Source organism: Antedon mediterranea, chromosome 4 (assembly GCF_964355755.1).
Source record: "Antedon mediterranea chromosome 4, ecAntMedi1.1, whole genome shotgun sequence".
In the NCBI taxonomy this organism is placed as follows: Eukaryota; Metazoa; Echinodermata; class Crinoidea; order Comatulida; family Antedonidae; genus Antedon; species Antedon mediterranea.
In genome coordinates this window covers 35963060-35987195 of record NC_092673.1, presented here as the reverse complement: position 1 = coordinate 35987195, position 24136 = coordinate 35963060, and the positions used below count along the sequence as shown (strand labels likewise).

Here is a 24136-nt window from a genome sequence, read left to right as displayed (position 1 = left end):
GTTTAGTAGTAAGATCGCTGGCAATAATGAATGCATATAAATTGCATAATAGCACTCTGACGTACTCTCACGGTCAATGAAACGTCGCGGTTTTCTAGAAGCTGAAGCTACCAAGTGAACGCGAACGTTTTTTACTGTATATTATATTCCCCGATAAAAAGTACCCGTGTTCCCTTCGGTAACCGTCGGTAAACTTCGCCTGGAAAATAACTACATTACACATTTTGGTCCCTGGATGGAACATGATATCACGCGTCTCGACCCAACGGTGAACGATTCGTACAAAGGGATACCGCCAAACAAGTGCGTACTAGCTATTGTTTAGTAGTTAGATCTCTGGCAATAACGAATGCATAATAGCCCTCTGACGTACTCTCACGGTCAATGGAACGTCGTGGTTTTCTAGGCGCTGAAGCTATATGAAGTGAACGTGAATTTTTTTTACTGTATGTTATATTCCCCGACAAAAAGTACCCGTGTTCCCCGACGGGGGGGCTAGGCTCCCCGACGAGGGGGCTAGAGCCCCCGTAGCCCCCCCGCTGGCGCCACCACTGCTGGCTAGTGTATTCTCTCTATTTATTTAAATACATATGCATTATTGTAATAAATAATTTTCACAATTTGTTGTGAATTTTTAACTTTGAAAAAACGAAAAGGATTTCAAACCATGTACTACATTTTACTGTGTTTGAGCATGAATAAATGATATTGAATTATTAGTGAATAATTGATAATAATGAGAAATCAAAACAACTGATGAATGAATTAAATGATGAACAATAGCAGCCTGAACAAGCCTGGCCATCCAACCAACCCATTGATTGCTACCCCTATACAAAAATATTGAACAGTTGGTATGCCGTGCGTTATTATGCAAATGAATTGGTGCAGGTGTAGTGGGGAAGATGGTATTGTTAGTCATTGCGGTCAACACGCCACACTGTTGATTGTTGTTGATCTTTACATTTAGAAGATTATTAAAATCTTGTAAAAAAATAATTTCCCCGGGCATGAACCTAGCAGATCCCCTCATTTTGTTTGAAAGTCTCGAAAAGGAGTCCATCTGGAAAGGAAGCCCGCCCAAGAATACTAAAAAATGAAGGAGTACATTTGGCTTCAATTGGCATTAGTGCTGAGGCGGGGGAAGAGCACACGATAACATCTTTTATTTGTCTGTGGCTTTCGCCACCCGATTTTTGATGATGTAAATGTTATGTTTAGCACAAAAATTTAAATTTAACAGTGTGGCACCACCAAATGTACTCCTTCATTTTTTAGTATTCTTGGGCCTTTCCAGATGAACTTCTTTTCGAGATTACTTTCAAACTAAATGAGGGGATCTGCTAGGTTCCTGCCCCCGGGGATTCTCTCAGCTCTACTAACTGGGGTTCGAATCTTTACAGATTTCTTTTTTTTTTTAATATAAAATGTTTTTCTTTTATTTTGAAAGAGAGATATTTAGAGAGTTAAGTTAATTTAGGTTAGGCAGGGGCTGGTCCTGGAGTCTTGTATTATTCTTTCCATATTTCCGGGCAACTCTATTGGTGGGCTGGTCCTATAGACTTATAATTTCGTTTCATATTGTTCTTATTTAACCATGTTTCATGGAGGTAGCCCATCAAGCAACGCTGATCGACAATACAATATATAATTTGTCAATCACGGCTAGCCTCGTCGGTTTCGTTGTGCTGCCTATCGCACACATGGTAGTTTATGAGCAGCCTTCCTATCCGAAGAGTCGACCGAGTCCGAAACAAAAGGATGGATGCACTATTGTAGGCCTACGAAAAAACCTGATAGACCTGTTTTGTACGATATGATATTGTGTAAGGTGATATGTAGGCCTACGAAATTGCAAGATTAAACAAAAAATAATTTTTTTTCTGTGGTATATTATTTTTTAAGTTGTTCAAAAAACACAACATTTTGCCAGATTATACTAAAAACGGATAAATAATGCCGCGGCATTATGCCAGATGCAGTGGGCCTCTAAATAATGCCAAAACGCATAATATTAATAATGCCAGAAATGGCAACTATGGAAAGATCTGAGTGATGATTGATAGAAATTGTCATCCTCTGGAGTTTAAGTTTTTTAGATCTAAAAAACTAAGATCCTGTCTTTTCTAGGAAATTTCAGACTGGAAAAGTCACATATCTCTGAGTTAGATCTAGAAGAAATATTTAGGAAAGTCGGGTCAGAAACTTTCCGTTTACATTTTTCGATATCCTTGCTGACGTTTGTGATTCTTTCGTTTAAGAGTAGTTTTTCTGCATGTTTGATAATCTTCATTTTACCCGAGTCGGACCTGAATTTTCTTTCCCGTCCAAAATAGGAAAAAAGTCAAGATGTCTTTACTTGGATGGATGTTTTATGTCCAACTTTCAACTTTCTACAAACAGTTCAATAATGTGCTATTCGAGTTTGGAGAAACTCAACAGTTCCCTATATACGTGGTGTACAGCAAACTTGATGTGGCGTCATTGCCTGCTGAGAGTAGAGTATGTTTTTTGGTTGTTGGAAGTAGTTTATATGGTTTGCTACAGGTGTTGCACAAGTAATGTTCACATTCCTGGCAGTAATGTTCAACCTCTTTCGTTTCACAAATACATTTCACTTCTGGTTTCTTTGCCAATTCTGTATTGTTACTAGCTGTTTCCATCCTGTAATTAGTAAAATATAATTTTTTTTTTTATTTGGTGATTATATTTTTAATGCTGATACTAATCTTTTCTACTGGATTGTGATTATCAGTAATTGTTATAATATTGTGTTCATTAATTCCTATTGTACAAAAATTAGTGTTAAAATGTACCTTTATAAATCTGGTATTGCAGAGCTTTTGTGTTACGTGCTGACGTGGCTGTTTCAAAATCAAAAGTGAGGTATTTTTTAATCGCGTTGTGGGAAGTAGTTAGTATGGGTAAATCATTTACTGTATGTCCAATAGGGACAATGTCAAAAGATAAAAACCTGGATACTAAAGATTGTTAAATAATATGATCACTACAATTACTTTTATATAACTACCATGGCAACACTATCTTGCTGGTTTATTCTATTTGAGCTCAAGTGTCAAATATGATAAAATGAACAACATCAGGGTTTTATCTCCCTCATGATGCAAGCAAATGTACGTCAGCTTGGATAATTATATTCTTTGTCAGTTATCTAGATAGCATAGTCTCAAGTTCAAAGCATCTACTAAGTGTATTGATTTTTAATGTGAGTCAAGTTAAATAATCTTCTATATTTTCATAACTAACTTTCAACTTTATTCACAGCTTTCACAAAAAATGCATAAATTTTGATCTAACAACAATAATTCAAGAAAGAAACTGTATAAAATAAATAAAGTAAACAAGGGCTAATTGTAAAAGTAAACATTTAACTTCATTTATGAATTTAAATCTTTAAATTGTAGTACCTGTTTGGTCCAAAGAACTTGAGCTCTGTTTTTAGTACAATGTTTACTGCTTTACAATGTGAAAAAAACATCAAAAAATACAAAGAGAAGCTTTTCAAATATATTTATTCAAGAAAATAGCACATTTCAAATTAAAAGCCTTTCTTCTTCATTATCTCAAATACACTGCAACCAGTGTATAAAAATATTATTTACACCACCTTTCTTTAATCTGAACTATGACCTATGCCAGGGATAGGTTGCACAACACCTACTAAAACAAATGCTCAAACCTTTTAAAAATGCATTCATAAATTTTACAGATAAATACAGAAAAATAAACCACGGATCTTCATTTACTATATTATCTATATTTTTACTAAGTATATACAGTGTATGATTTATTGCCATGGCAACACGCTTGCCAATGACCAATTACCTTCAATAATATTAATCTTATTTACATATTTTAAAGTTTATTTTTACTTTTGGTGAACACACACATTATACCTATCTCATCAATATCGCAAAGAAAATTAATTTTTCAATTTCTATAACAACTCGTAAGATTACGATTACTGAATAGATAATAAAAATAAATAATAGGTAATACAAATGTTTAAGAATGTTACCACCTTTTACAATAAAAATCCTGAGTAAAAAGATTCTTAAGCTCTGTCTACACTATCAAGCTAGTACAGTATTACAAAAAAGTATGATGTGCCCATATGGTAATAATATGACATCATCATGTCCATGATTTGGGCACATCACATTTTTTTGTCACATAAAGTTTGATGGTGTAGACAGAGCTTTACTAATCTTTAATAAATAAAATAAATAATTAAAGTAAAGAACATGACAAATTATTGAAGTGAAATAACATGGTAGATTAAATAGGACCCACATTAATAATGGTTTAAGTTTTTAAATTAAGTTGAGTTGCTGCTAGTGTACAAGGTACAATTTATGATTGCACCATTTAATTTACACAGTGATTAAATGATGATAATAAATTATAGCAATGAATATAGTAATTGTGATGGTTCATTTATTTTGTTCAATGTAAGTAATGGAAATGTGTATATGTGTAATATGCATTAACTATCCCATTAACATTGTCAGCAACTCCAAACATTCCCTTTAAATTCACAGTAAATAATGAGTTAAATATTTATCATATTGCATTTATATGCAGGAAATCATGAGAATATAAATACTACCACTATTTTAATTCAATCCCATTTGCTTCCTCAACACTATAAACATAGTTTGATATTAATAAGCAATTACTAAATCTACTGTTGTTGATACAACATAATAATAAAACCAAGGTGTTGGCATGTGTGTTTATCATTTCCAGCACACTTCCTACAGAGCAAACATTTATTGATGATAATTACACTGGCTTTCACGCAGAATTGTTAATAAACACTATAAGTTTGCGGTAAAGCTAACTTTACTTAGAATGATTAAATGAATAGGCTAATAATAAAGCATGGTTCCCACTAGAGACGTTATACAAGGACATACATGCAACGCAAGTGAGTTGACCAATGAGCCACTGTTTGAATAATCCATTGCTTGTGATTGGTCAAATCATTTATGTTGCTTTACATCTTTGCGTTGCATCCTAGAGGGAACCAAGCTTAAAGCTTGGTCACATAGTGATATATCCAAGTAATACCTTTAAACTGAACATACAGTAACATGTACTAAAAGATAGTTCATTATTTATCCACACAATTATTGCAACACAACGCATTAAAAGTACAGTATGCCAGATATACAGTAGTTAGATTATGATTTTCAGATGTTATACCAGTACAGCCATGGAGACTTAATAATTGATAATGTACAGCATTATATACAATGAGAACAATGTATAATAAATACTCGATGTTGTTCAAATATGCAAGCTCTATTGAACTAATCTCGTCAGTTTCGACAAAAACAATTTAGTGAAATTTGATTTTTCTGTTTTTAAATTTTTATAATTTCCTCCAAATAAAGTCTTTATATAATATGGAGACCATGCTATAGGTTGTGGTTGAAACTCTTTCACTAATCCATTTCTATTTTTTTATTATTAAATAGAAAATAAATAGTTCCATTATGTAATGTGCGTAAATCGGCTTTTTTACACAGAGAAATATGTTCTATTTATTCAGGTAGTTCCACATCCAATCCACCGGTTGGATGTCCATTGGCCGTTTTGTCAAGGACAGTGTTAACAAATTCTGTTGTGTGTCCGGCAATGTTTGTGGCTGCAAATTAAAAGATATTATTATTAAATAGTATACAAATAAACTGTACTCATTAATATTTATAAGCCAGTATGATACTTGTTTAGTGTATACAGTCGTGCATTACTTAAAGGTGAATTGTTCCCCCTGAAAAAATAATTTCAATTTTAATGTCACATAATAGTTATTTACTTTTACCAAAAATTGAATAAAAAAAAAACAAATATTTTACCTGGAAAAAACTGTAATTTACAAAATATGGTCAAATTGGCTGGCAGCAAATGGGATTCTGGTTGAATTTAACAGTTTATTTTTGTCATGTTATTAGTGAAAATATGATTTTTTCAGGTTTTTTTTTCTACGGAAGTGATTAAGTTTGTTGAAACTACATAATGGCCTAATCAAAGTCTGATTTTATTAATCTTCATCTTTCATGCTTTTGGGGGACAATACATCTTTAAACCACATCATAGCAATATATCGCCTTCTTGGGCTCAAGCATTGTCTATTTATCAAAGCTATGACAAAGAGTTTGTTTACTCATTTAAATTTAATTATGGTTGGAATATTTCATGAGATCTTTAAAAAACAACAAGCAAAAGATAATAATGAATCATACCTAAGTTTTCATTTGTGAGTTGTTCCAACATTTTAGACAAAGAGAATGGATAATGAGATCCTTGCTGTTTAGTCCTCAATGCCACTTCTTTCTTGATTTGTGATAACACATATGACAAGCTTTCTATGAAGTAAAAGATAAATGTACTAATACTTGTTAGTAAGAACATTCTCAGAATAGATATCAGTAGAGGTGTAACAAACATGTTATACTGATTGGCTTTGAAGATAAGCTGCAAACAACACTAATAAAAAAACAACAATATAACTAAAGTTCTGTCTACAAAAAAATGTAATGTGGCCATAAATGGACATGACGATGTCACATCACTACCTACCATATTTGGGGATTTCACTACCATTTTTGACCACATCACACTTTTTTGTCAAAACGAGTTTGATAGTGTAGACAGAGCTTAAATATATCAAAATCTTACTTTCATCCACAGTGACTACAACCAGACTAATATGAATACTATACATGTTAAGGAAGAACTTTGAAGACAATATGCAAGCACCTGAACAACCTGATTTGAGCAAGTGACTTAGACAGGTTGTTAATGCCAATGGTATGCTGTCATTGTTATACCACATGGTTAAAGTTAGTTAAAAGTGGATGCATCCCACAATGTAGTGTTACTTACCATGTTCCTTTTCTAGGCCATGTAGCTTGACCTTATTAAAGTGGATGTATCCCACAATGTAGTGTTACTTACCATGTTCCTTTTCTAGGCCATGTAGCTTGACCTTATTAAAGTGGATGTATCCCACAATGTAGTGTTACTTACCATGTTCCTTTTCTAGGCCATGTAGCTTGACCTTATTAAAGTGGATGTATCCCACAATGTAGTGTTACTTACCATGTTCCTTTTCTAGTAGCTTGACCTTATTAAAGTGGATGTATCCCACAATGTAGTGTTACTTACTATGTTCCTTTTCTAGGCCATGTAGCTTGACCTTATTAAAGTGGATGTATCCCACAATGTAGTGTTACTTACCATGTTCCTTTTCTAGGCCATGCTTGACCTTATTAAAGTGGATGTATCCCACAATGTAGTGTTACTTACCATGTTCCTTTTCTAGGCCATGTAGCTTGACCTTATTAAAGTGGATGTATCCCACAATGTAGTGTTACTTACCATGTTCCTTTTCTAGTAGCTTGACCTTATTAAAGTGGATGTATCCCACAATGTAGTGTTACTTACCATGTTCCTTTTCTAGGCCATGTAGCTTGACCTTATTAAAGTGGATGTATCCCACAATGCAGTGTTACTTACCATGTTCCTTTTCTAGGCCATGTAGCTTGACCTTATTAAAGTGGATGTATCCCACAATGCAGTGTTACTTACCATGTTCCTTTTCTAGGCCATGTAGCTTGACCTTATTTGCTTCATGCTGTGCTTTCTTCTTTAGTCGGCATGCTCTGGAAAATGAGAAGACAATGAAATATTGTATAACACTTAATTAGTTCATCAGACATAGCATCTGCTAATTTAAAATTCTACGTTTCTTTTGTTCCTATTCATGTTTCAGTTGTAAAATATTAATGAAAATAATTAATAAATGCCTTCATACAATAGTGTAGTTGATTTCAAAAGCAGTATACTATTTTTACTACAACTACTAGTACTACTTTCCGGAAAATTAGACATGTTTGGCCAGCCACAGCTGTTCGGTATTGGGAAACAGTTGACTATAATGGTAGATTATTTTGTAATCAATTAATCTATAAATATACATAACATGAGCCTATTATTAGCTTATTCCCTTTGAATCAGTGGCGTATTGGCTATTACCGTTCACTGCATGGTAAACAAAGGGCCCCAGTAGCATGAGGAGCCCCAATGCAACTCCCAGCATTGAAGGGCCTTTTAGAGTTTTCTAAACCAGGAGGGGCCTTTCCCCCTGCGTTACGACACTGCTTTGAAATATATAACCAGTATTGCGTGCATTAAAGTTAAAATAAAACAAGATAAGATAAGATGCAACTCTAACCATGTAGAGTCTAAACAATTGCACATAAATAAACAAATTTGAAATAAAGAGTCGCTATCCAATATGGACTTGAACCATGCAAGACCCAGTTGAACCATACCATGCAAGACCCAGTTGAACCATACCATGCAAGACCCAGTTGAACCATACCATGCAAGACCCAGTTGAACCATACCATGCAAGACCCAGTTGAACCATACCATGCAAGACCCAGTTGAACCATACCATGCAAGACCCAGTTGAACCATACCATGCAAGACCCAGTTGAACCATACCATGCAAGACCCAGTTGAACCATACCATGCAAGACCCAGTTGTCTAATGGTAGGATTCTGGATTCAAATTTGTGTTGGTGTGGCAGGCATTGATTAATTTGTGTTGGTGTGGCATTGATTAATTTCCAGGTACATTTACATGCATGCAAACTTATTTACATAATAATAGGATAATACTAAGATATAGGATAATACTAAGATATAGGATGATAGGATAATACTAAGATATAGGATAATAGAATATTTCTATTTCAATAACACAGAAGCAATGGCCATCATGTAGAGAGTGTATGATACATCAAATGCTTATCCTTGAGTTGATCATATTAGAAATTATGCAGAAAAGGAGGATTGATTGAAATTATGAATATTAATGAGGTAGAATGATTGACAGGTAAGTAATAAAACCCAAGAGAAAGACACTCAACTAATTCTTGGAATTGTAAGCGAGTACTCTATGCATTATTAACCAAATCAATCAACATAAATTGAATTTCTCCTACAAATTGTCTTATATTTCACAAATTCATTACTCGCACAAAACAACATGAATATAAAAATATTAATTATTATTAATGTTTAATTATATTTGATATACGTACATACATTGTATACAATACTTATAGAGAAAACTTATTTCTCTGTGGTAATATGAAGCGCTTTAGTGAATTTCAATTTTGGTTGAATTTAAGTCTTTAATTATACAGCATATATTCGGTACAAGTTTTATTTCTATCATATTCTTATTACATAAAAACATCTCAACAAAAACAACAATAATTTACAATAATATTAAAGACCCCTTCCCTGCAAATTTGGACGTTTTTTGGAAAATAATACATTATATCACTTTAAAAACATTAAACCATGTCATTCCTTGTCTTAAAGTACGTTTTATGGTAAATTATGATAAAAAGTGAGAAACAATGCACTACCTAAGTAGCTCGCGGCGATCGACCTCTCGCGAGGTCTTAGGCCTAGCCTAGCTAGGCTTAGTTTTGTAGGCCTAGCTGGTAAACATCGGTAACGTACAAACATCGTACGCTAGCTATATACCTAGCCTGACGTTGTATAGTTGCTGCATTAATTGTCTTTCTATTTTTGCCAGACTCCGTTGATACAAATTGGGAAAAACCCGGTATTTTCGCTGAAAAGTTAGGAGTCTTCCATTTGTTTTGGCCTCACGCGATCGATCGAAAAGTGGGCGAATTACAGGTGAAAAACAAAAATATCAATCCGCGCGCAATGCATTTGGGATTTATAGCGGGCCGCTATAATTATTAGAATCGACTTATTTTTCACATTTTTAACCGTTTAAAGACGAAAAAAGTTATCGCAATAGGACCATATAGTATTATTTTTACATTAAATATAGTTTGTGATCTTAAATTAGATCTAATAAACGTAGGGAAGGGGTCTTTAAAGTATTCTTATTTGGCTTACTTTGCTTAACTGTATACAATAGAAACTTTTGTTAAATTATAATGACTATACTTAAGCTCTGTCTACACTATCAAACTAGTTTGACAAAAAAAGTGTGATGTGCCCAAATATGGTAGTGATATGCCCAAATATGGTAGTGATATGACATCATCATGTCCATATACAGGCACATCATATTCTTTGTCACATAAAGTTTGATAGTGTAGACAAGGCCTTAGTGATTATGAATATCAACAATTTCCTACCTTGAAGCAAGCTTGTTCTTTTCTTTTCTTGATTTTGTTCGTGAATTTGGTGGTAGTCTGTGCAGTGGCAACATATCAGCTATCACTTTATTCAGTTTGCAAAGTTCTTTACCAATCTGTAGTAAACGCTTTGGGTTTGGCGTCCAATCATCATAGTCACCTCGGCGTGATCGAAGAGCTTTTGGAGTTGGGCCAATGATACTGGAAATTCCTGAATTTAAAAAAAATATATATATTTTAAATACAAAGGCACAGCACAGCTGTTGTGAGTCTGCACAGCACCATGTGACTTTGTAACTTCACAAAGTCACTAGTCAATACAATCTAACAACAAAACTATAGAATGCAATTGAACCTTGTTAAACTGTCAAAATTGAATAGCTTTAATCCCAAAAGATAATAAAGTCCATTTTTTTAAAACCTCTTCTCATTAAAATTATAGAATTAAGACCAGCTACCCTATACATACATCTACTTTGCAAGGTTTGGACAAAGAAATTCAACAACAACTGATAGAATCAAGTTTCCTACTTTCTACTTGTCCATATCATGCACCAATTTGCTATGACATGGTTTGGACAGTACATGTGTGTATACAATAAAACTCACCTAGATCAGATATACTATAGAATCAAGACCTCTAACTACCCACTTGTCCACACCAATTTGCTGACATGGTTTGGACAGTACATGTGTGTTTACAATAAAACTCACCTAGATCAGATATACTATAGAATCAAGACCTCTAACTACCCACTTGTCCACACCAATTTGCTGACATGGTTTGGACAGTACATGTGTGTTTACAATAAAACTCACCTAGATCAGATATATCGCTTGCATCATCTGCCATCTCATCATCACTTACATCATGATCTTCTCTCTCGCTCCCTAATCCCTCATCGTGAGAATCAAGATCATCTTCATCATCTTCTTCTTCCTCCTCCTGTAAACATTTAGTAGGTTTAAAAAAAAAAATTAAATAATTAATTGATATTGAAATCAATTTATGTGTTAACCCGCCTGTTATTGGCGAATTCTTTTTTGCTGTTGGTTTGGGTTTTGAAATAAAATGAAAATGATTAAATTAACTTGAAAAGAGATTAAACTAACTATATAAATCATAAAATTTATCATTATATGCCATTTCAGCAACTACCATCCAGGTGCCAACGTCACCTGCAATATTCAGCAGAAATTTAATCTAGTTACAGGAAATTGATCATTCAAGATAATTAATATTTTGTTCTTAACCACTTTGACATTTCAATGATTGATTGAATTATAGATGGATTTATTATTTGCTGAAGCTGATCTTTTGACTTGTATTTTTAAATGTGGTATATCAACATCAATACCACATTCCGAACAGAGTCTTCTGGGATTTTTGGCAGATCAATAATTTGTTATTGTCATTTTTATACTGCATTTGAACTTAAAATATTAAGTATCACATTTACAAAATGCCAATTTTATATAGAGAAGAGCAGTTATTAATATCAAGATACTGTAAAGGAATCGTGCATGTATACAAAGGTATAAAAAAAAGTAGTCCCTAATTAACTAACCAAATATGGTAGTGATATGCTTAAATATGGTAGTGATACAGTATGACATTATCATGTCCATATATGGGCACATCACATTTGTTGTCACATAAAGTTTGGTAGTGTAGATACTATAATACTATTATAACATTAACAATGTCATACCAAACTAACCTCAATGAGTTGCATTTGACTAGACGCTGCTTTCCGTAGACTAGGTGACATTCTTTCTTTTGACTTCCTTGGTTCATCTTTCCTTCCAGTCACTTCACTTATTTTCCTTTTTTCTCCTTTTATTGTCTTTCCAAAATTGCTATGATTTTTTGAAGAACGTATCATAAATAAATTGGTATACTCAATTGGGCTTTTTGCTCTTACAGAATGTACGTCATTGGGATATTTTACTGGCAGGCTGTTTTTTGCAAGAACTAAAGAACTGTCTTTTTTCTCTGATTTGCTTCTTACAGAAGGGAGACTTGTAGAAGATGTGTCATGACTTTTGAGGTCATCATCTATTGCAGTGTTTGTAAATGTTGTATTGAAGACATGCCTAGAGGGTCCCTGAGGCCAAGAGTAAGATTGCATGTTTGATTGGAGGGTTTGTTGAGATAGGACTTTGGACAATACTGGGATACTAACAGAACTTTGCTTATTAGCTTGTGAAAATGATGATTGATGCGATAAATCAAACCCTTGTGAATCCTCCATGTTTAATTCTGCGAGGGTCGGGTCGTGTGCAAAATCATCCACCTGATGTTGCAGAGGACTGCTCATGTCATCAAGACCGTAAAAATCACTTTCGTAAGAACCCCAAGGAGATTCTCTTCCATCTTTAAAACTGCATAAACTTTCGTTAAAACTTCCGCACAAACTGTCGGTGAAACTGCCGCAAACACTCTCATCCAACGACCCGCTGCAGATGGACAAATCATTAAAGAATCTATCATTGAGACCCTCTCCACTTGGACTGGTAGCCATAATGCTGGGTGGCCTGTGACGGGTTTTATTTGCTTGTTTACTTCCTGAAGGGATGGGTTTACCAAACGATACGCTGTGAGGCTCCTCTAGGTCACAAGGGAACATAGAAGGCGGACTAGCAGGCAAATATATACAGTTTGAAGACTGAAGAGATTGTTCTTGGTTTGGTACACACGACACCCCAGACACCAGATCACTATATGAGTACAAATCCATTACCGGCTATGGAAGAAGTAAGAATAATTATGTAAACATTAACAACAACCTAAAAATATGTCAATTCTACTGATTATTTCCTCATTAAAAATATATTGTCTTCCTAAAAATGTCTTTTTTTTTAAATGCCATTTTAATGTCACATAATAGATATTCACTTTGACCAAAAAAAATTTACGGTACATGATAACAATTTAACGCCAAAAAATACTTAAATTGTCTGTCAGACAATGGTGTTTGGTTGAATGTAACCATTTATGTTGTCATTTTTTAACTGAAAACATTATTTTTGGGGTTCTTTTTCTACGGAAGTGATTAACTACAAAAAAAAATGGCCTATTCAAAGTCTGATTTGATTAATCTCCAATTTTGATGTTTTTGGGGGATAATACAGTACATACTAATTTGGCAAGATATGAATCATGTTATCAAATCTAAAAATTGTTTCAGAATAGTTTCATTTGTTATGTTATTTTTATCAGATCAGACATTGTCTTATCATGGTGGGATCAGACATTGTCTTATCATGGTGGGATCAGACATTGTCTTATCATGGTGGGATCAGACATTGTCTTATCATGGTGGGATCAGACATTGTCTTATCATGGTGGGATCAGACATTGTCTTATCATGGTGGGATCAGACATTGTCTTATCATGGTGGGATCAGACATTTTCTTATCATGGTGGGATTAGACATTGTCTTATCATGGTGGGATCAGACATTGTCTTATCATGGTGGGATCAGACATTGTCTTATCATGGTGGGATCAGACATTGTCTTATCATGGTGGGATCAGACATTGTCTTATCATGGTGGGATCAGACATTGTCTTATCATGGTGGGATCAGACATTGTCTTATCATGGTGGGATCAGACATTGTCTTATCATGGTGGGATCATACATTGTCTTATCATGGTGGGATCAGACATTGTCTTATCATGGTGGGATCAGACATTTTCTTATCATGGTGGGATCAGACATTGTCTTATCATGGTGGGATCAGACATTGTCTTATCATGGTGGGATCAGACATTGTCTTATCATGGTGGGATCAGACATTGTCTTATCATGGTGGGATCAGACATTGTCTTATCATGGTGGGATCAGACATTGTCTTATCATGGTGGGATCAGACATTGTCTTATCATGGTGGGATCAGACATTGTCTTATCATGGTGGGATCAGACATTGTCTTATCATGGTGGGATCAGACATTGTCTTATCATGGTGGGATCAGACATTGTCTTATCATGGTGGGATCAGACATTGTCTTATCATGGTGGGATCAGACATTGTCTTATCATGGTGGGATCAGACATTGTCTTATCATGGTGGGATCAGACATTGTCTTATCATGGTGGGATCAGACATTGTCTTATCATGGTGGGATCAGACATTGTCTTATCATGGTGGGATCAGACATTGTCTTATCATGGTGGGATCAGACATTGTCTTATCATGGTGGGATCAGACATTGTCTTATCATGGTGGGATCAGACATTGTCTTATCATGGTGGGATCAGACATTGTCTTATCATGGTGGGATCAGACATTGTCTTATCATGGTGGGATCAGACATTGTCTTATCATGGTGGGATCAGACATTGTCTTATCATGGTATCAGACATTGTCTTATCATGGTGGGATTAGACATTGTCTTATCATGGTGGGATCATACATTGTCTTATCATGGTGGGATCAGACATTGTCTTATCATGGTGGGATCAGACATTGTCTTATCATGGTGGGATCAGACATTGTCTTATCATGGTGGGATCAGACATTGTCTTATCATGGTATCAGACATTGTCTTATCATGGTGGGATTAGACATTGTCTTATCATGGTGGGATCATACATTGTCTTATCATGGTGGGATCAGACATTGTCTTATCATGGTGGGATCAGACATTGTCTTATCATGGTGGGATCAGACATTTTCTTATCATGGTGGGATTAGACATTGTCTTATCATGGTGGGATCAGACATTGTCTTATCATGGTGGGATCAGACATTGTCTTATCATGGTGGGATCAGACATTGTCTTATCATGGTGGGATCAGACATTGTCTTATGGTGGGATCAGACATTGTCTTATCATGGTGGGATCAGACATTGTCTTATCATGGTGGGATCAGACATTGTCTTATCATGGTGGGATCAGACATTGTCTTATCATGGTGGGATCATACATTGTCTTATCATGGTGGGATCAGACATTGTCTTATCATGGTGGGATCAGACATTGTCTTATCATGGTGGGATCAGACATTTTCTTATCATGGTGGGATTAGACATTGTCTTATCATGGTGGGATCAGACATTGTCTTATCATGGTGGGATCAGACATTGTCTTATCATGGTGGGATCAGACATTGTCTTATCATGGTGGGATCAGACATTGTCTTATCATGGTGGGATCAGACATTGTCTTATCATGGTGGGATCAGACATTGTCTTATCATGGTGGGATCAGACATTGTCTTATCATGGTGGGATCAGACATTGTCTTATCATGGTGGGATCAGACATTGTCTTATCATGGTGGGATCAGACATTGTCTTATCATGGTGGGATTTTTACACATGTAACATGTAATTTTGTTTGTGTACATGTATGAATTTTAAAATTTTGTATCTGTATCTGTATGATTCCTATTGTATCTTGTTTGAATGTTGTTTGTATATTTTTGTATTGTTTTAAAGAGGGCCTCTTCAAGTCAGCTGTACTGCTGTAGTACAGCTGTAGTACTGTACTATCCTTGTAAAACAAAGTTGAATAAATAAATAAATAAATTGCCAAAAATGGGACCTAGCTGTTAAATTCTGAAGTTGAATAGATACATAATATGTAACAATTGGTTTATTTATTTCTTTATAAGTATAATATTTAGTATTGCAAAATACACTAGGAGCACCATACTGTCTGGATGTTATGTAACATGGGAAATACAGTGTCTCTAGTTATGAAACCCACCAAACACATTAACAGGTTTAAAGTACAGTGTCATAATACAACTTAATGACTTTTCACTGATAAATACAGAACAAAAATAGCAGCAGATATCGAATCATACATCATGCGATTGTCAAAGACAGTGACATTGTGTTCATTGAACTGTATAATGATTGACATGCAATTTAACAATAATTATCTAATCTAAAGCTCTGTCTATACTATCAAACAAACTATAGTTTTGACAAAAAAAAAAGTGATATGCAAAAATATGGTAGTGATATTCACAAATATGGTAGTGATATGCACAAATATGGTACTAGTAGTGATATGCACAAATATGGTAGTGATATGCCAAATATAGTAGTGATATGCCATTATCATGCCCATACATACAGTATATGGGCACATCACATTGTCACATAAAGTTTGATAGTGTAGACAGAGCTTAAAATGAATGATATATAAATAAAAAAATATAATTAGCAGCTATTTACTGTTTACTTTTAGTGTTAATTAGATATTAATTTTTCTTGTTTTCTATTTTTAGGGCACCACTAGTTGTAAAAGCTGTTTTGCTTGTTTTGTGGTTGTCCCTGTTTCATTTCTCTGTTTTACAATGTTACAATTTTAATTTCGTGTGTCGTGCTTGAAATGAAATAAAATAAATATCAATAATTGATACTCACATTAGTTTGTAAATGATTTAACGATGAATGGAAAGATGTTCCACCACCATCTCTATTCAACCACCTTCTTGTCTTATGATGAAAAGTTTTGCATGACGTCTTAAACCTGGTGGCTTGATTGCTAAATGCACGCTCCGTTGCCTCTGGTAGGTACGGATTTGGAAGAGTTCGACTGATTTGAGACGACACTGGTTTTGATTTTGTTTCAGATGGAGCGCTGCTGGAATACTTTGTTAAGCCGCCCTCATAGACCTTGATGTTCTGCCGTTCTGACCTTTGGCCTATTTCCGCCTGAGGCCTATAAAAGGCCGATATGTTCTTTGAAATGACTAGTTTATCCACGTCTTCTGATTGTGTTAATATTGCTATATAGAATGTTGTTGATTCACACCTGAAATAAGAGAGAATATAGATACTTTACATAAATACCTTTTACTTTACATACACTTTATGTCCTTTTTATTTCTTAATTTCATTCCAAAAGCAAATCATCGCCACTAATAGGCTGGTTATGAAGAATCGCAAGTGAACTAAGGTCAAAAAATGGTTTCCGAAAATAAATAACTCTCGTATTTATGGTCAAAACTCACTTTCCGAACAAAGATAAAAAAAATAGGGCATTCAATATGAAACAAATGTTTATAAATAATATTAGTAAAATGTGAATTCATCATTCATGCCTCTATCTTAAAGCCCCATTCCCTACGTTTTTTAGATCTAATTTAAGATCACAAACTATATTTAATGTAAAAATAATACTATATGGTCCTATTGCGATAACTTTTTTCGTCTTTAAACGGTTATAAATGTGAAAAATAAATCGATTTTAATAATTATAGCGGCCCGCTATAAATCCCAAAATGCATTGCGCGCGGATTGATATTGTTGTTTTTCACCTGTAATTTGCCCACTTTTCGATCGATCGTGAAGCCAAAACAAATGGAAGACTCTAACTTTTCAGCGAAAATACCGGGTTTTCCCCAATTTGTATCAACGGAGTCTGGCAAAAATAGAAAGACAATTAATGCAGCAACTATACAACGTCAGGCTAGGTATATAGCTAGCGTACGATGTTCGTACGTTACCGATGTTTACCAGCTAGGCCTACAAAACTAAGCCTAGCTAGGCTAGGCCTGAGACCGTCCACGAGAGGTCGATCGCCGCGAGCTACTTAGGTAGTGCATTGTTTCTCACTTTTTATCATAATTTACCATAAAACGTACATTTAAGACAAGGAATGACATGGTTTAATGTTTTTAAAGTGATATATATGTATTATTTTCCAAAAAACGTCCAAAATTGCAGGGAAGGGGTCTTTAAGTTTAAAACATGATGGTATGGTTGTTTTATAGCTAGTCCAACATAATTAATAATTATTAATTAGAGTAATTATTTTGGATTAACACTGTTTCTAAAATGCTTATTCTAAACAGATATTATTATCTCACCTCTCCTTCCTAGCTATATACTTGATCCTACCTACAAAAATAGTCTATCTTCCTACCCTGAAATCATAGAGATATTCACTATAAAATACCCTATCTTCCTGAACCGAAAGCCTTTGTTTACATCAGTCAGCTGGTAAAGTGTTTTGACCCAGCTACAGAGTGTTTTGTACATGTGCACTGAAGCATGAAAACAATTATTATTCATCTCTCCTGACCTGACCTGCAAAGCGAGCACAGCCCAATCCAGGGTTGTTCTTGCTCAACCATTGTATGGAAATGAAAATAATTGCTAGCTGGGATTGCACAATGTTTTGCTAGTATAATCCAACAGGTTCATATTTTCCACTGTACTCTTAGAAGAAATATTTCATTTTCTGTTGAATGTATTTAAATCGTAGTAAAAATATCTGTACAAAACATTATTAATCTATTAATTTGTTTATAAAAAATATTATTGATGATTTGATGACTCATCTTTTTTATTTGAAAAAAAAAAAAATAATAATCTGTATTACTTTCTTAATTAATAAATAGTGTTCACCCTTGAGTAAATAATCATACGACTTGCAAATTCATACAGATTTCAAAATGTCACTGTGTATGTAAATTTGATTGCATGTCATGTCAAAGCCAAAAATTATTTTGGTGTGTTTAGGACTGATTTTTAATCTGTTTCTTTTTCAAGCTCCTGAAATTTTTTTTTTTGGAGATAATAAAGTATGTCTTATGTCTTAATAATAATTATATGGACCAGGCTAAAAGAATTATTAAATGCTATTAATTATTATATGTGGTAGAACTTAGAAGTGGTCTTGGGTTCTCATATACATTACAGCAGTACATATATTTGATTTATGTATCCATTTTTTATTGCTAACCTAACAGTATACAGGTTACTACAGTACTACAGTATACAGTATACAGTACTACAGTATACAGTACTACAGTATACAGTACTACAGTATACAGTACTACAGTATACAGTACTACAGTATACAGTACTACAGTATACAGTACTACAGTATACAGTACTACAGTATACAGTACTACAGTATACAGTACTACAGTATACAGTACTACAGTATACAGTACTACAGTACTACAGTATACAGTACTACAGTATACAGTACTACAGTATACAGTACTACAGTATACAGTACTGTTATATTTCCATTTTTGATTGCTAACAGTACAGACCCATAGTGTGCAGTATAGTTTCCTCTCATACAAAACAATAACAAACATGTCCTTGACCTTTTAGCTGATACAAACTTTCAACCTTTTTCACAAAATGGATTAACATTTAAATTTCAAAATATACCTTGTATCCATCATGTTTATAAAATATTCGGTACCTTACTGAAACATTATTAATGTTATTTCTGTACCTTACTACAACATTATTAATGTTATTCCTGTACCTTACTACAACATTATTAATGTTATTCCTGTACCTTACAAAATTATTAATGTTATTCCTGTACCTTACTACAACATTATTAATGTTATTCATGTACCTTACAACAACATTATTAATGTTATTCCTGTACCTTACTACAACATTATTATTTTTATTCCTGTACCTTACTACAGGAGTTGGATAGCCGAGTGGTTAGGACACTTGACTGTCGTACAGATAGACCCGGGTTCAATGCCCGACAACTCCCAGTTCACTCAGCTGTAAAATGAGTACCTGGTTGAAAATACTAGGGAGAAAAAAGGCGGCGTGGAAAGGAACTGGCCACCCTACCACATAATGCCGAGGCTTAGTACAATGAGCTCCTAACAGCTCATTCACCTACGTTCAGAGAACACGGGACTCACCTCACCTTTACCTTACTACAACATTATTAATGTTATTCCTATACCTTACTACAACATTATTAATGTTATTCCTGTACCTTACTACAACATTATTAATGTTATTCCTGTACCTTACTACAACATTATTAATGTTATTCCTGTACCTTACTACAACATTATTAATGTTATTCCTATACCTTACTACAACATTATTAATGTTATTCCTGTACCTTACTACAACATTATTAATGTTATTCCTGTACCTTACTACAACATTATTAATGTTATTCCTGTACCTTACTACAACATTATTAATGTTATTCCTGTACCTTACTACAACATTATTAATGTTATTTCTGTACCTTACTACAACATTATTAATGTTATTCCTGTACCTTACTATAACATTATTAATGTTATTCATGTTCTTTACTACAACATTATTGTTATTTTGTACCTTACTACAACATTATTAATGTTAAATTGATTACTATGGCAACTTAAATCAATCTTATATTTTATTCAGCAAAGGCATAGAAAAGATCCCTATGCTAATTTAATTATAAGAAACAAAACTAAAATATAATTTATCTAAATTATAAATGACATAAGTAGATTTAGTAGCCTATAAATGTAATAACTATCTCTCAATTATAAATTATTCAATCTTTATTCAGATCTTTTAAAGCAAGGAACTTACTGGTAATCAAAGCCTTATTCTTATTCTATAAATATATTGTTTGTACGAAAGAGATTACATAATTCTTTTTATACAGTACCACTAAGAAAAAAGGTTAAAGCCCCATTCCCTACGTTTTTTAGATCTAATTTAAGATCACAAACTATATTTAATGTAAAAATAATACTATATGGTCCTATTGCGATAACTTTTTTCGTCTTTAAACGGTTAAAAATGTGAAAAAATAAATCGATTCTAATAATTATAGCGGCCCGCTATAAATCCCAAAATGCATTACGCGCGGATTGATATTTTTGTTTTTCACCTGTAATTCGCCCACTTTTCGATCGATCGTGAAGCCAAAACAAATGGAAGACTCCTAACTTTTCAGCGAAAATACCGGGTTTTCCCCAATTTGTATCAACGGAGTCTGGCAAAAATAGAAAGACAATTAATGCAGCAATTATACAACGTCAGGCTAGGTATATAGCTAGCGTACGATGTTCGTACGTTATCGATGTTTACCAGCTAGGCCTACAAAACTAAGCCTAGCTGGGCTAGGCCTAAGACCGTCCACGAGAGGTCGATCGCCGCGAGCTACTTAGGTAGTGCATTGTTTCTCACTTTTTATCATAATTTACCATAAAACGTACATTTAAGACAAGGAATGACATGGTTTAATGTTTTTAAAGTGATATATATGTATTAATTTCCAAAAAACGTCCAAAATTGCAGGGAAGGGGTCTTTAAACCAGGCAACCTACCTTCAGTAGGTTCATACCTATTAAATTATTGAACATTTAAGAACGCATGGCTGTTTTAAGGATCCATCTATCGTATTATTTTTCTTTCCAACTTATCTACCCTACCAAGTATGGGAAACACTGAGATACAGATATTCTTTATTTGATTTTCTAACAGATTTTGTATTTATATACTTCTTTTAAAATGATTTTTTGTATGATTTTCACAAAACTAAACTGAAAATCTTGAGTATACTTACAGAGCATTGGCTGTCTCACAATATGAACCTGTCAGATAGAAGGCCTACAGTATGTTTTCATTTTAGCAATTGTTGTGGGAATGACAGTGCACATTATGTCAGTACAACATGACTTGTATAGAAGAAGCAGCAAATTTGTTTTCAAGCTTCATCCAAAATAAAATCTTTAAACAGGATTGTTTTTTATGAAAAAGCAGAAAAGGCAAATTTTGTAGAAATCATATTTTCAAATTTATGACTCACCTTTTTCACTTTTTTTTTTGTTCTACAATTTGGCCTACCCTAGACATATTGTAATTGAATTACTCGATTCTAAATATTTTAAATTTGGTTTTAAACATCCTTATTGAGTCACACAATTTTACGAAAAAGATTTTGTTTATTTCCAAGACTAAAGTGAAAGTAGTCCTTTATGAAGAGGCCTCCTTCACATGAAAACTTGTTCATATATTCTCAGGATCTTACCACAATATAATAATAGATACAGAGTTTAAAACTTTTTTACACATGTTGTGTGTATAACATAGTATAAAACTTCAAATAAGGAGAGGCAAACCATGATTCAACGTTTCGATCTTTATTTGATCATCATTATAAAGATTGAAACGTTGAATCATGGTTTGCCTCTGGTTATTTGGAGTCAGTTTTATACTATGTTATTATACAGTATAAACATAATCAGTGCATCTATTTGTTAATGTTGTGCACCATTCATTTAATGTTACACAGTAGTGGGTGTTGTAATGATTGTGTATCAGCAGATTGTTTCCTCCCACCAGCTGTTTGATGTGAGAAATGGGTCAACCTGTCAAAAGCATATGTTTTCAGAAATACCACTTTTAATTCCCAAAATTCATTAGATATAGTATTACAGTGTAGGCCACTAACACACAAAATATGGAAAAGTACTGCAGTGTATATTTATTATGGTTAGATATATAATATTGGTGATTATGGTTATACTAGTACTACTCTAGGCCAGGCCCAAAACATAGTAATTTACGAAGAATTGCATTCTAACTAATGAAAATAATGCCACATACTTATAATGAAGATTAGGTGCAGACTTCTTTAATCTTTTAAACAAAATTATAAAAACGGATAGAATTAAATTTATTATTTTTTAAATTTATTATTAATAATAATAATAATAATAATGTCTGTGATTAAAAAAAATGGTTATATTTAAACAATTATTACAAAAACAAGATTCAGATTCATTTGGCATTCACCTGGCTATTTGACGAAGTCTAGAGTATACTTGAACTTGTTGTACTAGGGCTGGCTAGGCCTGGTAGTCTAAACCTTTGGGTTGGCAGTCTCAACTGCTGTACATGCACAGCAGCCTTTGTTTGTGTTTTTATACGACAACACAACCACCTTTTCACGGCCTCGATCGAATGACACAGCACTACATTTTATACTCTTTATTTACCTTGTGATTACTGATATTCTTACCTTTAATTTCAACAATTTCCAGTCTCAGAACAATATTAAATAAATCCTCAATGTACTACAGTTGTTATAATTTAATTCACGACAAATATTAAACAAACTCTTTTCCTCGGAACAAAACAGTGGAATTTCCCCTAAAATATTATTTTTTCTTCGGAGGAGGATTTGTTATGGTCCTGTCAGTGATATCTCGATAAATATGCTGATGAGGCAAAATTAGCATATGGCCAATCAGATGTCATCATTTTGGGGGCTCGTCCCTACGAACCGCCTTGATTGATTGCTTACGGTTACGAGAATTTATAACAAATCATTGAAATTAATGACAAAACTAACAGTAATTTGTATAGGTAAATGTTAAAACATATATCTAATATGTATTATATAACTTTATATCAAGTAATTTAACAGTAATGCAATAAAAAAAACAAATTGAAGTTCCTATTTTTGTTATAATTCTCCGAATTATATAATTCTCCGAATTATATAATTCTCCGAATTATATAATTCTCTCAGTAGTGTCCAAGTCCAGCCCGTCTTTTCCAGTCAAAGCAGGATTGTTGCGTCATTGGTCACGAGTTACCACGTGACATTCTTATTTTTAGCTCTAACGTCTATGTATCCAAGAGTAACAAGAACGTACTTAATAAAAATCACTAAATTTCTTCCTTAAATATTCAAATAAAATAAGTAAATGCATTATAAAAACAGATTTTACACATCTGAAATTTTATCTAACACATCTAAATGAATTCTATAATTTAATAACCACATTTGAAACAATCTCTAGAACGTTCAAATGGTGAACATTGCATCATCGACTGACAAGTCACGTTTCAATGTTTTGGTAACGGGCGTTGACCTTTGTATGTCCTTGATAATATTCTACATGGCGGGGCCGATTAGAGGGTTTAGCAATCATGCAGTTTATTTATAAAATTTATAAATATATTATTCTTCTGAGAAAACCATTTATGTATATAGATAATAAATTATTCCACAGATATTAAGTAATAATAGTATGAAGCATAGGACTTTTTTGTTTAATGCTGTCATCATTGAATGGAATTTACAAATAATCAACTGAAAAAAAAGGACAACTTCGAAAATGACAACTTAAATTCTTTGTT

At 33.6% G+C, this 24136-nt stretch overlaps 1 protein-coding gene across 1 annotated transcript; it reads right to left on the bottom strand.

Annotated features, from left to right (window-relative positions):
• Positions 1 to 3384: 3384 nt before the first annotated feature.
• On the bottom strand, positions 3385 to 22806 carry LOC140047456 (uncharacterized). The gene is made up of 8 exons (XM_072092494.1): positions 22784 to 22806; positions 16619 to 17009; positions 11951 to 12976; positions 11049 to 11175; positions 10230 to 10440; positions 7621 to 7694; positions 6273 to 6395; positions 3385 to 5674 (listed from the first exon to the last, which is right to left on the bottom strand). The coding sequence occupies exons 3-8, from the start codon at positions 12968 to 12970 to the stop codon at positions 5571 to 5573; spliced, it is 1659 nt and encodes a 552-aa protein (XP_071948595.1). The 5' UTR covers positions 12971 to 12976; positions 16619 to 17009; positions 22784 to 22806; the 3' UTR covers positions 3385 to 5570.
• Between the last annotated feature and the right edge of the window lie 1330 nt (positions 22807 to 24136).